The sequence below is a fragment of the Zingiber officinale genome, chromosome 4A (assembly GCF_018446385.1).
Source record: "Zingiber officinale cultivar Zhangliang chromosome 4A, Zo_v1.1, whole genome shotgun sequence".
Taxonomy (NCBI): domain Eukaryota; kingdom Viridiplantae; phylum Streptophyta; class Magnoliopsida; order Zingiberales; family Zingiberaceae; genus Zingiber; species Zingiber officinale.
The window spans coordinates 29,346,682-29,365,608 of NC_055992.1; the positions used below are offsets into that span (position 1 = coordinate 29,346,682).

General features: G+C 40.1%; 1 protein-coding gene across 1 annotated transcript; it reads right to left on the bottom strand.

The window, feature by feature from the left end:
- Nucleotides 1-17,359: 17,359 nt before the first annotated feature.
- On the bottom strand, nt 17,360-18,605 carry LOC121972328 (expansin-like B1). The gene is made up of 5 exons (XM_042524009.1): nt 18,440-18,605; nt 18,254-18,360; nt 17,992-18,173; nt 17,734-17,866; nt 17,360-17,563 (listed from the first exon to the last, which is right to left on the bottom strand). The coding sequence occupies exons 1-5, from the start codon at nt 18,603-18,605 to the stop codon at nt 17,360-17,362; spliced, it is 792 nt and encodes a 263-aa protein (XP_042379943.1).
- Between the last annotated feature and the right edge of the window lie 322 nt (nt 18,606-18,927).

Consider the following 18,927-nt stretch of genomic DNA (forward strand, 5'->3'; position numbering starts at 1 on the left):
CCATTATAATTCATGGTAACATATCCAACTTGTAGCAGTGATTGCTACTTTTGACGGATTCCCTTCCGTTTATTATCTCATATTTGGTTAACTGAGAGATTCCAAATGTACATCCTTGTCACGGAGCTTCTTGCCCATGCATTTGTGACCTGGTTACCGACTTACTTTCCATTATTTCCTAAGGAGCATAGCCAATTTCAGATTAGTGGTTTATCACTAACATCTGTGTTGATGATTATGTGTAACAAAATTGTTTCCAATTGCATAAGGATCATATTCCAGTTGAAACATGGTTTTTAAGGCATCAACTGCAATTGGGCCCTGTGATGTTATTGTAGCCTTGTACCAATTTTAGATTAGTGGTTTATCACTGACATCCGTGTTGATGATTATGTGTAACAAAATTGTTTCCAATTGCATAAGGATCATATTCCAGTTGAAACATGGTTTTTAAGGCATCAACTGCAATTGGGCCCTGTGATGTTATTGTAGCCTTGTAGGTGCTAGGCACAGTTGTGATATTACTTTCCACTTTAATCTCAGTTTGAGCATTCATAAAAAATCTTCAGTCTCTGAAACTTCTCTACTATTGATTTGGGAAAATACTACATGTGTGTGCTCTTATTAATGGAAAATACAAAGGCTAGATTGTAACCTATGGTATCATATTAAGGTATTTTCTTTTCTCTCTAAGTTAAGGGTCAAGGATGTAAAAAAATTTCATTAACCTCAAAAATATGACACTAAGAATAATGTTGTGTAGCAATGTCTTCCCAGCTATAATTGGAATCGTATCACTGCTTTTTGGAATATATTCAATTTAGCTATGTGAAACCCTCTGTTGCAGGATCCTGGTGTTCATAGTAAAGCTGTTAAGTCAACTCATGATGGAGGTCCATTTTACATGATAGTAAGTTTATTTTTCTATAGTTGGAATGCATGAGCAATTTGAACTTTATTTTTCATTCGGCTTAGTTTGGTTAACTTTTATACATATCTGCATTGTCAAAATGTTCAAAACATATGTCCACATGCTTGGCCAAGGGGTATTTACATTCTGTGTTTATTAGAATAGAGCATGAGCCTTATTGCCGTTTCTTTTGATAATAAGCGTTTTAGCACATATCAAACTCTAAATATGATCATCATTATTATATTATTAAGTAGTGATCAAGTGAATTCTTTTTGTTACCTTCACCCCTTTTTTGTACTTAGCAAGACTAGCGGATTACTATTGAAATCCTTATGAACACCTAACTGTGATGCAACTGTAAAATATTCTCTTAGGGAGCAAAGCAGTGCTCCAATGCTTTGTAAGGTTACATGTATCTTGCTAGAATATACTGATTTGTTGTTTTTTTGTCATGTTCATCGAGTGAATTTGTGAACTCTTTTCTATGTTAGTTTCATTTCTTCATGTAGGATCTGAAGAGAAGGGAGAAGGAGCTTCAAGCCAGGGAAGCAGAATTAGATAAGAGGGAAGGTATATTCTTGAGTTAAATGTCGAAAGAATCTCAGATGCACCATTGCAACTTGTAGTTTGTCATAATGTTATGTGAATAAATGTAAAATACCGGAAAATAGGCGAATATTAATAAGGGAATTTTCCGGAATTTTTGGAATTTTTTTGGGAATTTTTCGGAGCTCGTATGGACGAGTTAACAGGGACAAAAACGGGGCCCGGAAAAGCCTGTTTAGGCTACCCCGTTTAAACGAGGAAATGTTTATATTTACATTTCCTTTTTCTTTTATTTTTCTTTATTTCTTTTCTTCTCCCCTGCCGAAACTCTCACCCAACCCTTCTCGCGCCGACGCCTCACCCTCGCGCCTCTTCACTGCCGTCAGGACGCCAAGCGCCACAGCACACAGCCGACGCCGCGTGAGTACTGCCGACTCAGCGACGCCGTCTCAGTGCCCTAGCCACCGTTGCTGACACCCGAGCAGGAGCCGAGCGATTCCTTGCCCTAGGTGCCGACACCGCACCTCTCTGCCCTAGCGCTGGGCCGCCGTCGAGCCCTAGTTCTCCGGCCGACTCTTCCTTCCCGAGCCGCACCAGGCAATGCCATCACTTGAGGCCGGACGGAGCAGTGCATACCCCTACTTCAATTGCCCAGATTCGGTAGCCAATTTGTTCCTCTGCCTAGTGTCAGTAAACAAGCCTTCTTCCCTCTGTATTGTCGTCGGCCACAAGATTTCGAGCATCAACAAATTTCTATAGCCTATTGACAGAGAGGAAGAAGATTTGGGTAAGGCAGGTAGGGTTCTGTGTTTGCAAATTCTTGTGTTAGTGGGTTAATTGATCACATTGGTGTTTGATTTGTTTACAGCAGCAATATACCTTTGCTGGCAACAACAAACCGTGTGTGTGGATCAACAATCAAGGCTGTGAATTTAGGTAAGGGTAGGAATTTGATGCGTTTTGTAGTTAGATGTTTATGTGTTAAGGGAATTAGGTTTGGATTTAATCTAATGGGTTGATTGGGGATTTAGTTGTTAACCCTAATTAACTATTAGATTTAAAAAGATAAATTGAGGATATGTGATTAGGGTTTTACCCTAAATTTAGTACTAGGGATTTTATTTAGCTATTCTTATGAAGTAGCTAAATAAAATATTTGTATATTTATTGGTATTACAGGACTTTGACGCGAGACGAGCATCTTGACGTCGTATTTGGATCAGATTTGGAATATCCTATTGGAGGCGGGTACTTTTGACTTTTTGTCATTGATATGCTTAGTAATGAAATTAACATGTTGCATTAATTGTGTTTCTTATCTGTTTCGGTTAATCACTACCCAAATCTTGGTATATGCTTGATTGATTGATTGGTTTTGCATCTCATGTATACTTTACCTGTTTATACATGCTTATAGGGGTAGTGATATACCATGCTTGACCATGTTCAGGACCTAGGTTTTATACCTTCTGTGTACCTTTGGATTGTTTTGATTCGTTGACCTATGATGCACTTTTATATACATGTGGATTAGGTCAGGATATTTTGTGGTTAGTGCCATGCACCATTTGCATGATTGCATGCTGTGCGATAGTCCGCTCCATTATTGTTGAGCACATCGCCAGTTACATGGATCTGCACACACCACCACTCATGGGTTAGTGGTCGATTCAGGTTGAGTGTGTTGCAGCAGGGACTCTGTTAGGCACCGTTGGTCCGCTCATGGGTAGTGGGACACAACGTGTTATCCGGCAGGGATTCCTCCCCGTCATCGTGTACCGGGAGATGAGAGCATTGTGCTCCCCCATTTATGATTTGGGGTAGGAGGATAGGTGTACTCCAACAGCATCCCGTCCACTCGGTCACTCATCAGGAGTAGTGACGACAGAGTGCACGGTTGTCACAGCCCTACCCACTCGGCCTCACTATTGTGTGTGAGATGATCGACTGGCGTCAGAGGTGACCAGGACGCATCATTGGCATCATATGCATGATGCATTTATTGCTTGTGTTTGTGCTTGCTGCATTTATATGCTGCATATTGTTTGGATACCTATGTTTGACATGCATACAGGATTCCTATACCACTCAGACTGTTTGTCCTTATACTCAGGTCCTGGTTAGTACAGTTCCTCTCCTGTTTACTTCAGATGCATATTTTTATCTTTCTTTTATCAGAAGACTGTACGCATGATTAGTGCTAGGTGTTATTTCTTTACTTTGCATATCAATTGTACCTGCTGAGTGTTGCACTCACCCCGCCTCCATTGTTGTTATTTTCAGGTTGATGTTGTCAGGAGGGAGTTCCAGTCGCTAGTCCCCACTGCACGTAGTGCTAGATCCCCTGCAGACCTCGAGGATTGATTGACTTTTGAGTTTTCTTCTCGTTTGTCTATGTTTAGACTTTATTTGTTTGATACTTGGACGTTGTATTTATTATTGTGATGTCGATGGATTTTATTTGGTCTTATTCTACTACATGCCTGCCGGGTCGGCATAAGAGGTGAGTTTCGTCGGATTTGAGTTTTACGAGTGTAGTTGAGTAGGGTGGTTTTCGAGTCAGAGTATTACTGCTTTGTTTGATTATATATAACTGCGTGGATGTTTGTGTGGTTGTGTTATATTTATTGTTATTATTTCAGCCGCATGTGGCTGAGGTATGGAGATATGTAGAAAGTTTCAGATTGTCCGCCGTACAGGGGAGATGCTGCCGAAATTTCTTCGGACGGGGACTCCTCTGGGGCGTGACAATGTAGTGGTATCAGAGCACAGTTATACGATCTTTTGTTTTCGTATTTTGGATGTTTGGGATAACCTGATACCAATTTATTTACTTGGTATCAGAGCGCCAAGTTTGGCGATACTTGTTGGATTTTTGTATTATGGATTTTCGAGATTTATCTGATACCAATTTATTAGTATCAGAGCGGGTTATGGATACCTGCTTTTGGTGTTCTGGATTTTGGATGTCTATTTCGGTTTGTACGGATTTCCGTTATGGTTATGTTTCGGACTTCCGTTTCAGATTTATATGGATTTCCGGCGATTATCTCGTTCGGAATTTTGAGGTCAGAAGTTGGGGACTGGACAGCGATGGAACATCTCCAGACGGCAAATAGGTATAATGTTTATTTTATGATAGTTAGGACATCTATTAGCACTTTATCTTTATTACCTGTCTGATTGTTGTAGCCATATTACATGTGATGGGTTAGCCACTGATCTTGGTCGACCCTAATAGAGATCAAGGATTATTGTCTCTGGTGATTTTTCATATCATACCATCAGTAGTTTTAGCTTCTGTTACTACTAGTAGAAGATGGAGGCACATACCAGCCTCTACTATTGTTAACTGGCTAATGGATGATATCTACATATTCCTGTTGACTTAGCCACTAGAGTTTTTATACTCATATCTTTTGGATATTAGGGTATCCGATACGATGAAAATTGGTCATTTGGGGAGTTATCATGTTTGATCATTGTTGAGAATGATTTGAGGTTGAGGAATTTTGTGAGATCAGATATTGTGATGTGTTGATTTCTAATGATTTATGAGAGTAAATGTTATGTGGTTGTCTGATGATCTATTACTAGATATTGTTTTGATGATTTATTAGTGGATAACTATTTTGATGATCTATTATTTGGGTTGTCATTGATGGTGATATAGTAAGTATCATGTATGATATTCACAGATTTGATGATTATAGTTGGTGATCAGATATAGATCAGGTGCTAGAGAATTTTTGATTGAGTGTGCCTATGAATTTTAATAAATCTGGTTAGTTGTGGTTAGTTAACAGGATGATAAAATTGATATTTGCTTCCTCTGATATTGGACTATGTGGATAAATAATGATTTGATGTTTGGAATATTAATTTGCTCTCATGGGGAGTAGAGACTTATTCATCTGATATTATGTGGGCTGATATTTTTGAGGATAAAAAAATGAGAGTGTCTTGATGTTCTTGAATTCTGACTTTATCTTTTGGGTCGTACACCTTTATACATATGATTATTGTGGGTTTCTAGTAGATTATACCTGAGTGGTTAGACATACATGTCTGATTGTTTATTGGAGGTATTTGTCAATTAAAAACTATGTTGTGGAATGTGCACATATGTTTGAGTGTTTTATTGGATGTATCTTATCGATCTAATCTGAGTTATGATATGTGCGGATGTGTTGGGTGTAATATTTGAGGTATCTTGTTTATTATATGATTATTTTGAGAGTATACGTGTGCCGATTATGATTTGTTGGAAGTATTACGTTGATTATACTCTTGGCATAAGGTGTATGTATGCCATGTGAGGTTGTTTGAGGTGTATTGTCGATTATATCTATGTTGATATATGCACACGGGTTCGATAGGTATTGTTGGAGGTATCACACTGATTTATACCTGTGCTATGAGTGTGTTTGGTGTGTACAAATTGGAGGATTATATCGATTATACATATGTTGTGTGAGCAAGTGTGCCAGGTGTATTGTTGGTAGCATCATGATGATTCTACCTATGTTGAATGTAGAATGCTGAGTGTCTACATTATGTTATTGGTTGTATAACCCTGTCAACTAATTCTTCTATTAGTGGGTGATCAACCCACTAGGATGATGATGTTGACATGAATTTGATTTGTTTACTAGGTTGTTTATACCTTTGGGTCCCTACAGTGATATGTGGTTGAGTGATCTCGTGCAGCCTCTAGTTGGATAGTTAGGTGCCTTGGACACTTATGGATCGTTTGTGGTGGAGCGGAGCTCCCACATATACATATTTCAGATTGCTTGTAGCGGATCATTGCTCCCATATTAATTGCAGATACATGTTATGGATTATTGTAGTGGAGTGTTATTCCTACATATTGAGGATTTCTTGTGGTAGAGCGTTGCTCCCCCATATGTGGTATTTTCTGTGATGGAGCGTTGCTCTCACACTGGAGGATCTATGCTTAGGTGATTTTTATCGTTGGTGATCATATTTCAGACTTATTGTCAGAGATCTTATGGATAGGAATGTCTGTGATACGGACATTATGTGTCTTGGTTTTTGCCATATAGGCTTACAGTGCCTTAGATGTTTTCATGGACTAGATGATTTGGGTATCCCTAGGATATTGGATCAGAATTCGTTATCGTTATTGATGATGTGGTGTTTTATTCCTGATCTGAGGTGTATCACGTACACTATCTTTGCATAGTTCTAGAGATGTTTCGATGGAAACGTCTATATGTGAAGTTCAGTAGTGTGTATTTTGATTATCTCCTGTGAGATGTTTGAGACACACGGTCACCAGTAGGAGTATATCATGGTTCCACAGGAGATCGAGGCTGTTACCGTTGGGAGTAGACGGAGTCTATAGAAGAGGCTTGCAACTTCCTTTGTTTGACTTGATATTTCCGGAGATACGTTGAGTGTTTCTCACGGATTGCTATGCTACTTACACGCCTGACCATGAAAGGCGTGAAGTTTATTTGGACTGAGGATGACAAGACCAGCTTCTAGGAGTTGAAGCGGAGACTAGTGTCGGCTCCGATTTTGGTTTTACCTTATGAAGAGGGCGGATTCGAGCTCTATACCGACGCATCTCTACAGGGTTTGTGCGCTGTTTTGATGCAGCACGACAGAGTAGTCTCCTACTTCTCGGCAGTTGAAGAACATGAGAAGAACTACCCTGTACATGATCTGGAGCAAGTCGTCATTATTTTTGCCATGAAGATTTGGCGATATTATTTATATGGCGTTACATTTGAGATTCTCACTGACCATAAGAGTCTCAAATATCTGTTTACTTGGAAGGAACTTAATCTCCGACGGAGAAGATGGATGGAGTTCCTGAAGGATTATGATTGTACCATTAACTATCACCCGGGGAGAGCTAATGTGGTTGCCGATGCGCTTAGCAGGAAGTCCGGAGGGACTTTAGCTTGCCACCGAGTTGTGGTCACAGACTTGATTTAAGGTTCCTCCGATTTGGGCCTTGAGTGGTAAGGACAGACAGAGCAGGGTACTCTGGTTACCATAGGTGCTAAGTCGTTGATCAGGACGAGGATACGAGAGCCCTAGGCTGTTGATCAGTATTTGGTGCAATTTATTTACAGCCAGATAGCTTCCGGGCAGCAGATCGAGTTCACACGAGACGAGGAGGGTGTTATATACTTCCGAGGCAGATTATGCGTACCTCAGTCTCATCCGGTCTTACAGGAGCTACTTCAGGAGGCTCACCGTTCTCGATTTGTGATCCATCCAGGTGGGACCCGTATGTATCGAGACTTGAGGCGTTCCTACTGGTGGAACGGCATGAGGAAAGACGTCGCGGATTTTGTATCTAGATGTCTTGTCTGTCAGCAGGTGAAGGCTGAACACCAGAGACCTGTAGGGTTACTTCAGCGGATTCCTATTCCTGAATGTAAGTGGGATCACATTACTATGGACTTTGTGGTAGGTTTGCCGAGGACACGACGAGGCCATGACGCGATTTGGGTAGTTGTTGATTGATTAACCAAATCCGCGTACTCGTTAGCGATCCGGAAGACTGATTTCCTGGATCGATTGGTAGATCTGTTTTGCCGGGAGATTATCAGATCAAGTGGTATTCCGTTGACCATTATTTCGGATAAAGACCCCCGGTTCACGTCTCGTTTTTGACAGAGACTGCAGCAGACCTTGGGCACGCAGCTCTGTTTCAGTACAACTTTCCATCCGCAGACAGATGGACCGTTAGAGCAAACCTTTCAGACTCTAGAGGACTTGCTGAGGTCTTGTGTATTTGATTTTCGGAGGCAGTTGGGAGGACCATTTGCCATTGGTAGAGTTTGCCTACAACAACAGCTTCAATTCGGCTATTCAGATGGCACCGTTTGAGGCGTTGTATGGTAGACCTTGTCGGACACCCGTCCTCTGGGATGAGGTTGGAGAGGCCCAGTTGTTGGGACCTCATAGAGTTCAGCAGGATGCAGAGTTGGTCCGTACTATCAGACGGAGGATGTCAGAGGCGCAGGACCGTCAGAAGAGTTATGCTGATCGGAGACGCAGACCACTAGAGTTCTCTGTTGGCGACCATGTATTTCTGAGAGTTTCACCCACGAAAGGGGTGAAGAGATTTGGTCTCAGGGGTAAGCTAGCTTCGCGGTATATTGGTCCTTTCGAGATCTTGGAGAGGGTCGGAGCGGTAGCTTACCGGCTGGCACTACCACCGTCCCTGTCAGGCGTGCACGATGTATTTCATGTATCCATGTTGAGGAGATATGTACCCGATCCGACGCATGTGCTGGCAGATATTCCAGTTCCAGTTCAGCCTGACATTACTTATGAGGAGGTTCCGGTATGGATTATCGACCGGAAAGAGCGTCAGTTGCGGAACAAGACTATCCGGCTGGTTAAAATCGGATGGCAGCATCATTCGGACGAGGAGGCTACTTGGGAGCTCGAGGATACGATCCGAGCTCGATATCCCTACCTTTTCACTTGAGGTATGTGATTTAATTTATCGTTCAGCATTTATACTCTATATCTGTTGTTAGTACTTGCGGATGGTAGATAACGAAATTTGGGGACCAAATTTTTATTAGTGGGGGAGAATGTAAAATACCGGAAAATAGGCGAATATTAATAAGGGAATTTTTCGAAATTTTTGGAAATTTTTCGGGAATTTTTCAGAGCTCGTATGGACGAGTTAACAGGGACAAAAACGGGGCCCGGAAAAGCCTGTTTAGGCTACCCCGTTTAAACGAGGAAATGTTTATATTTACATTTCCTTTTTCTTTTATTTTTCTTTATTTCTTTTCTTCTCCCCTGCCGAAACTCTCACCCAACCCTTCTCGCGCCGACGCCTCACCCTCGTGCCTCTCTCTGCCCTAACCGCCGGTTACCTTCTCCCTCTCCTCGCCAGCGACGCTCCTCTTCACTGCCGTCGGGACGCCAAGCGCCACAGCACACAGCCGACGCCGCCGGAGTACTGCCGACTCAGCGACGCCGTCTCAGTGCCCTAGCCACCGTTGCTGACACCCGAGCAGGAGCCGAGCGATTCCTTGCCCTAGGTGCCGACACCGCACCTCTCTGCCCTAGCGCTGGGCCGCCGTCGAGCCCTAGTTCTCCGGCCGACTCTTCCTTCCCGAGCCGCACCAGGCGATGCCATCACTTGAGGCCGGACGGAGCAGTGCATACCCCTACTTCAATTGCCCAGATTCGGTATCCAATTTGTTCCTCTGCCTAGTGTCAGTAAACAAGCCTTCTTCCCTCTGTATTGTCGTCGGCCACAAGATTTCGAGCATCAACAGATTTCTATAGCCTATTGACAGAGAGGAAGAAGATTTGGGTAAGGCAGGTAGGGTTCTGTGTTTGCAAATTCTTATGTTAGTGGGTTAATTGATCACATTGGTCTTTGATTTGTTTACAGCAGCAATATACCTTTGCTGGCAACAACAAACCGTGTGTGTGGATCAACAATCAAGGCTGTGAATTTAGGTAAGGGTAGGAATTTGATGCGTTTTGTAGTTAGATGTTTATGTGTTAAGGGAATTAAGTTTGGATTTAATCTAATGGGTTGATTGGGGATTTAGTTGTTAACCCTAATTAACTATTAGATTTAAAAAGGTAAATTGAGGATATGTGATTAGAGTTTTACCCTAAATTTAGAGTATTTGTATATTTATTGGTATTACAGGACTTTGACGCGAGACGAGCATCTTGACGTCGTATTTGGATCAGATTTGGAATATCCTATTGGAGGCGGGTACTTTTGACTTTTTGTCTTTGATATGCTTTGTAATGAAATTAACATGTTGCATTAATTGTGTTTCTTATCTGTTTCGGTTAATCACTACCCAAATCTTGGTATATGCTTGATTGATTGATTGGTTTTGCATCTCATGTATACTTTACCTGTTTATACATGCTTATAGGGGTAGTGATATACCATGCTTGACCATGTTCAGGACCTAGGTTTTATACCTTCTGTGTACCTTTGGATTGTTTTGATTCGTTGACCTATGATGCACTTTTATATACATGTGGATTAGGTCAGGATATTTTGTGGTTAGTGCCATGCACCATTTGCATGATTGCATGCTGTGCGATAGTCCGCTCCATTATTGTTGAGCACATCGCCAGTTACATGGATCTGCACACACCACCACTCATGGGTTAGTGGTCGATTCAGGCTGAGTGTGTTGCAGCAGGGACTCTGTTAGGCACCGTTGGTCCGCTCATGGGTAGTGGGACACAACGTGTTATCCGGCAGGGATTCCTCCCCGTCATCGTGTACCGGGAGATGAGAGCATTGCGCTCCCCCATTTATGATTTGGGGTAGGAGGATAGGTGTACTCCGACAGCATCCCGTCCACTCGGTCACTCATCAGGAGTAGTGACGACAGAGTGCACGGTTGTCACAGCCCTACCCACTCGGCCTCACTATTGTGTGTGAGATGATCGACTGGCGTCAGGGGTGACCAGGACGCATCATTGGCATCATATGCATGATGCATTTATTGCTTGTGTTTGTGCTTGCTGCATTTATATGCTGCATATTGTTTGGATACCTATGTTTGACATGCATACAGGATTCCTATACCACTCGGACTGTTTGTCCTTATACTCAGGTCCTGGTTAGTACAGTTCCTCTCCTGTTTACTTCAGATGCATATTTTTATCTTTCTTTTATCAGAAGACTGTACGCATGATTAGTGCTAGGTGTTATTTCTTTACTTTGCATATCAATTGTACCTGCTGAGTGTTGCACTCACCCCGCCTCCATTGTTGTTATTTTCAGGTTGATGTTGTCAGGAGGGAGTTCCAGTCGCTAGTCCCCACTGCACGTAGTGCTAGATCCCCTGCAGACCTCGAGGATTGATTGACTTTTGAGTTTTCTTCTCATTTGTCTATGTTTAGACATTATTTGTTTGATACTTGGACGTTGTATTTATTATTGTGATGTCGATGGATTTTATTTGGTCTTATTCTACTACATGCCTGCCGGGTCGGCATAAGAGGTGAGTTTCGTCGGATTTGAGTTTTACGAGTGTAGTTGAGTAGGGTGGTTTTCGAGTCAGAGTATTACTGCTTTGTTTGATTATATATAACTGCGTGGATGTTTGTGTGGTTGTGTTATATTTATTGTTATTATTTCAGCCGCATGTGGCTGAGGTATGGAGATATGTAGAAAGTTTCAGATTGTCCGCCGTACAGGGGAGATGCTGCCGAAATTTCTTCGGACGGGGACTCCTCTGGGGCGTGACAATAAATAAGTTGTTTACATTCGGATTCTAACATATAAAACTTTGACCACAATATGTTCCTCTCATCTAGGAACTCAAACGGATAGAAGAAGTTGCAGCCCAAGGTATTATATATTTTCTGTCTAGTAAATGTTTATCTTTTGTTCATATGCTGATTTAACTTTTTGTGCCTTTGCAGCGGGCATTAACATTGAGGAGAAAAATTGGCCGCCTTTTTTCCCTATCATACACCATGATGTTGAAAATGAAATACCAGTCCACTTGCAAAGATTGCAATATTTTGCTTTTGCATCATTGTTGGGTATGTTGTTTTTTGCTATAGCTTATTGTTCCTTCAGTTTCATGAATCACAAATTACAATTACAAGTTTTCATAGGATTGTTACCGTTAATTAATAGCTTTTGCATTTGCAAGTCTTACAATTTTTGAACATTCACATAAAATAGTAGTATGAAATTTACTGTTCCTATTGTTGAATGTACATTTCTTGACTTTTATTCAGATGTTTCTACAAAAAAAAAAATGTATAAGCATTTCACTAGATGGTAATGCATCTATTTTATAGTTCAATGAACATTTATGTTAGGTCTTCAAAGACACTGGCAAAAGTAAATATTCAAATCTCGTGCAATCTCATCCTGCAGGTTTGGCTAGTTCCTTGTTTTGGAATATCATAGCAGTAACAACAGCTTGGATAGAGGGAGAAGGTAGCCAGATAAGAGTTAGAGTTTGTCATCTAGTGTGTTTCCATGTTTTGTACCGTCTTATCAAAGAAGATTGCTCATTTTTGTCTTTAATTCTAATACTCATATGTGAATCAATATTTTTTACTGTATTACAGATTTTATGACTAGTTTGTTATATCTCAATAAAGAAGATTGCTCTTTGTTCTCCAGGTGTCAAGATCTAGCTCCTTTCCATCATTTACTTCATCTCCGAAGTTCCAGGTGCATATATCCTGTGTATCGACCGCTTTATCATGCCATGAGGCATTAAAGTTTGTAGTGTAAGCTTGCTTGCACAAACAATGCAAGTTGCGTTTGCATGGAATGTAAATTGCGGATACTATCTTGATGTTGTAAAAAGAATATTTGTGTAATTTATGGATACTGACTTTGATGTGTACAATATCTATTACCTTTTGATGTTGTAAGAAGAATAATTATGTGTAATTTGTGGATACTGACTTGATGTGCACAATATCTATTATCTTTTTAAGTTGTAAGAAGAATATTTATGTATTGGTTATATGGATATTGACTTGGTGTGTTTAGATACATCGGTGCATTTTTATTTGTGATTTTCTTAGTGAATTAAAAATATTAACTTAATTTTATGATTTGCTTGGTGATAATATTGGTTTTTCACTATTTCGGAAATCGAATTTATGTCGTTAAACAATATTGATATTATATCGGTTTTCCACCGTTGCAAAACCGGTGTCATTAATTAATATTACATCGATCGTATAGTGCTGCCAAAACTGGTGTTATTAACATATAATATTACATCGATTTTACACTCGATGTCGTTAAGAGATACTACATCGGTTATAACCCGATGTCTAAAATGGCAGACCTTTTAGATCGCCTTCATAGACATCGGTCGAAAATATAATAGACAGCGGTAGAAAATCGATGTCTATGAGGGTTTTTCTTGTAATGTGTTAACCAATTGAAAAAAAAATCTCAATTGATTAATATCATCAATTGATTAGGATAATCGATTTTAATCAATTTTATCACAATTTTCTTCTAGTTAATCAATTGGATCAAATTCCTAATCAATTGATAGTATCAATTGATTAAGCTAATCAATTCCAATCGATTTGTCATGATTTTAAGTTATTAATAGATTAACAAAAATTATCAATCTATTAGTAGCATTAAATCGATTGATCTGATCAATTAAAATTGATCCCATATTCGATTTAGCCATGCTAATCGATTGGAGAAATTTACCAATCGATTGGTATCAACTGAATCGATTGGGCAATCAATTTAGCTCGGTTCTGTTCATGATTTTAGATTTGATAATTAATCGACCGACCAAGCCAATCAATTGAGTCATCATGATTTGACCTAAAATTAAGTTAAACAGGACGATTCTTCCCCAAGACGATAGTGGTTCACCATTGTTCTTCGTGAAATACACAAATAGCATGGAAGATCAAGCATTTCCTACATTTTCTATGCAAAAGTTTTTCGACAATCAAATACTAGCAAAGCCTAATCTAGCATATAAACAAAGATCGATGAAAAACAAATAGTGTTGCCATAAAATTGAAGAAATAGAGTTTTGGCTCTGATACCAATTGAAGAATGTCATAATTCCTAAGTCGTATGATCTCTAGAAACTGAATAAGAACTCTACATAGGAAATACAATAGTAAGCATGGATCTTGTTTAATCGAAAATATGTCATAATATTATAAACCAATGACAAGGAACCTGATTGAAGAACCATGGTCCTTGTCCTTTAGCGTCGTCTGAGCAATCCCTGTAGAAGAAGATGAAGCGAAAGCGAGAAAAGGTCTATCAAGAAAATTAGGATGATAGCACCACAAACCTTCGTTAATAGGGAACGAAAGAAGATATCAAGATATCTAGGGATGTAAATGAACCAAACGGTTCGCGAGTTATTCGGAGCTCGATTCGGTAAAAAGCTCGTTCGAGTTCATTCATTTATCTTATCGAGCCGAGCTCGAGCTCGACAGTTTTATCGAGTTGAGCTTGAGCTTAAGGATATTCGGCTCGTGAGCTCGCGAACATGTTCGTTTATAGGCTCGTGAGCCAAAAAAAACGAGCCTTAAAACAAACTCTAAAACGAGCCAAAAAAATAAACTCTAAAACGAGCCTTAAAATGAGCTTTAAAATGAGCTAAAAAATGAGTTCTAAAACGAGCCAAAAATGAGCTCTAAACAAGCTTGAAAATGAGCCCGAGCTCGCTTAATGAGTTAGACTCGTTAACTTTGATAATCGAGCTAATAACGAGCAGAGCTTGAACTGTTCGCGAGCTTGATAATTCTAAAACGAGCCGAGCTCGAGTCTTGTGATAAAAGCTTGATTCAAACTCGAGCCGAGCTCGAGCCTTGTGATAAAAGCTCGATTCGAACTCGAGCCGAGTTCGAGCCCGAATATAATTTAAACGAGACGAGCTCGAGCCAAATACTGTTCGGCTTGGTTCGACTCATTTACATCCCTAAAGATATCCTAACCCCTTGGGAACCTCTCTCTTATAGAGATACTTCGATTTGTTCTCAGCCTATAGATAATAACGGATCAAGCTAAAGAGTTCTATACATTAAACTCACATCCAATAATCCAAAACACAATAACTTTAAGTTAAATTACTTAAACACGTTCAATTCATATTCATATGTATCACTTCCTACCGATAAGAAAATAATATCCAACATCGACTGCTAACTTGATGTTGACAATCATGGTTCAGTATCAATTGTAAATCTTCAAGTTATCGTTGAACCATCAATAGACTAGTATTATGTTTAGTCAATGTTGAATGATCGACCTATCAGTCAACTTGTGTCCAATCTAGTCAATTGTTTAGTCGAGAGCCAACTTTCTCACTTTAGTTTGAGACAACTCATCAGTCGACTAACCTTTTAATTGACTAGATATAATTATCACTTGGTTGACACATTGACTCAAGCCACTTCTAAGGATGACTTCATGCCTAATTCTAATTTCCTTTATTCCCCAAGGTACGTGTTCATACAAACTCTCTTCATAAAGTTTAACCAATAGGCTTTTCAAGCCTCCTATACTTCTCTGTGCTAACAAACTTCTTGCTTCCAGAATTTCTTTATCTTGCATAATATCCCGCCTTTATTGACTTGCTGAGACTTTGCTATGCCCAACATCTAGTCCTTATCGACACTTTGTTATGCCTAACATCTAGTCCTTATTGACGTATTAAAACTTCCTTTGTCAAAGTCTTTGATGTCCAACCTCTTTGGACTTTCTTCATACCAATTATGCCTACTTGGGTTTTTATATGCCAAGTGCCTACTTGGATTTTTCGTATTTTGGACTCCCTTTATTATACCTGCACTCCATATTGTTTTAACTAAGCTTTTCATTTAGTCCTCAATTCATGCTAAACAAACCTAATTACTCCTTCCCCTACTTAGCACAACTTAAGCTAAACCACTTTATAAAGCCAACGTCAATTCATAAACATAAAAGATTAAACTAATACAACTGAAAATATCAAATGCTAATATTGAGCACACGAAAAGTACAATAAAATTTTTAAGGTGTTATAGTTGCTCCGTACATAATGGATTAGTTAAAATGAGAGGAAAATAAAATACCAAATTATAACTACTAGTCTGGATGGTCGACACAAAATGCCTTGATGGCCGATATACGTATCTAACTAGATGTGGCCCATTTGCAATAATCCATAGTAAAATAGGCGGGCTCAAGTAAATAAATGTGACAACTAGCACAAAGACATTGGTTAATACTTGTATTCATAACTTTAAATAGGAATACTTGGTTAATGTGACAACCATGGCCTCCTAAGTAGGGGTGTCATGATTAGACTCTCCAATGATAGATTGATATTGTTAGTATGCTTTGGGTCAATAGAATGTGCCCACGTGATCTCATCTCAAGCTAGCTCAGTCATCTTGCTGAGTAACCATTTGTCTAGGTCACACTTGGCCAAGTTGCCAAACTAATATAGTAGTAATAAGTCGAACTGGTCAGATCTCCCAACCTGTTGCTGGTCTGAATTCCCTGTTGCTGATCCGATCTTTCGACCTCTTGAGCAGCTGCTGGTCTGACCTCTCGAGCTGTTGAGTGCATAATTGGGCATCTGAGTGCCGAGCACCCAAGCACCGCGAGTCTGAATGGGTTGTGATTCCGAACTCAGATGAAGACAGTTTGATGCAGCGGTTACCATGGTGCCAGTTGCAAAGAGACGCGTCCCTTGGGTTACTAAGGAGGATTCTCTTTACTCTCTCATCTGATTTACTCATTTTTATTATTTCTTCTTTTCATTGTACTATTTGGGGGTTCATGATAATTTAGACATCGCGAGGGGCCTCGGATAAATCCCGACGAGCTCTTTGATAAGTCTAATACATTACGAGGAAATAAAAAGCTTCAACGTCATCGTTTCATGGTGCGACATATATTTTTGCCACCGTATCATTGCTACTTGGCGCGAGGTATATTTTTACTGCATCACTGACAAAAAGGAATCATGAGCTAATTCTCCTCAACGAGCTCAATTTATAATTTTCAAGCTACAACAAATTACTTGCATCTAAAAATGGTTCAATTGTCTTGTAAAAGAACTTGAACTATTCATCTATGACAGTCACGCCACCCTCTTTCACGCGATTGAATATTAGTAAAATAGTGAAATAACACCGCATGAAACAAAGGAAAAATTAAAATAAACATACACTACTCTCGATGGACAACAACATAAACAAGCATCAAGCGTAATAAGACGACAACATAAGCAAGCAAGCAACCATCCAAGTGTAAGATAATGCTACAACATATATAAGCAAGCATTAAAAAAAACAATTGACTCGCTAATTCACAACGAGATGAAAGATGAAGAGAGTAAATCAGAATAACCTGAACAGAAGCCAAATCAAGCACATATATAAGAGCTACTCCACTTGTATCCCCGAGTCGTACACATCATTGGCTCTCCAAAACTCTGGGATGTCATTGGGCGGCACTAACCACGTCTCCACTCTGTCTTCTTCTCCGCTCAGTAGCATTCTGACGGAGAGTGGTCCTTCTGGAGGTGATCCCATGGCCCATACTGCTCCATGGCTTCTCTCCATCAACTTACAGCTTAAACTCTCAGTCTGCAATATAATATTTCAATTTGCAGCAGATTACTAGTAGCTAGCAGCTAGCTAGCTAGCGGCATCAAGTTAATTAGTAATTATCTAATTGAAATTTGCATAGTTAATTAATTATGTCGGAACAAAAACACAGTTGTTAATTAGGAGCTTAATGGGAATGCAGGCAGCACCTCACAGAGCTGCACTGCCACTATGTCTCGGTCTCCTTGCTGAAACCAAATTTGGAAGGCAAAGTAGTAGGGGAAGTCTGCGCTGTGATCCATCTTGAAGGTTATGTTCTTGTTTGGATAGCTACAAGAAACCCTGGGCGCGCGAATTCGAAGAAAACTTAAATAAAACAAACTACATTTTCCATTCGATTCCAAATTAAATTAAATTATTTCGCAAATTGTATAAGTGGTAGGAATTAATAATGGTTGCGCATGCACCGGCGATACTCGACGTCGACGACGCCAAGAGCCACAAGCAAGGTACCGGCGTAGGCGCTCTGGCCGAGGTTAGCAAACGCATGCATGCTGAGAATAAAATCTGCACCGTCGCTAGCTCCGTGGTCGGTGATGACGACAGAAACACCTTCTCTCGAGCAGTATCTCCTGTTGGTGCATCTCACCTACAGATCAGTAGTGCATTAGTACTTATCGATCCATACGATCTATATATAAGACTATATATGTGACTGGGTTAATTAACCTGATAGCACGCACCGCAACCAACCCCGTCTCTATAAAGTTTTGCTGATGCAGAGACATCCCCGCCATAGAGTGTTGCTCCCATGACCCCGTACTCGCATGCTCCGGCTGATGAAGAAGGTAACATAATTAATGCATAACACAAGAATTAATTAGACTTCAAAAGTCGAAGGAGCACTAGAATCACTTTCTGTTCCTTGGTGTTCGGAGTTGGAATAGTAAACAGCCCTGGTTCGAGAGAAGCAAGTGCTGCACGAGGTGCCTGCGGTAGTAGCACTTGCAGGAGCATATTGGAGGATGATGATCAGTGAAAAGAAGATGAGGAAGAAATGCTCTGTGCAAGGGCAGCCCATTTTAATCAAATTAATTAATAAATACAAGGCTAGCTGCTGAAGCAGATTATCGAAGCAGCTGGAAGACAGTACTGGTTCTATATATAGTCCAACTGAGGAGGAGCTAGGCACATGAAAATAACCAATAGATCGATTGCTAGCTAGCTCTTTCATCTGCCTTAATTACCTTAAAAATATTTCTAGTAGCTAGCTCTGTTGCACAAATTTCAATGATTTCATTAGCAAGTGCTGATCGAACTTTACTATTCTATTATACCTTTTGTTGATAATGAAATGGCAATGCATGGTTGCAGTAATTATGACCCAGCCCATTATACAAATA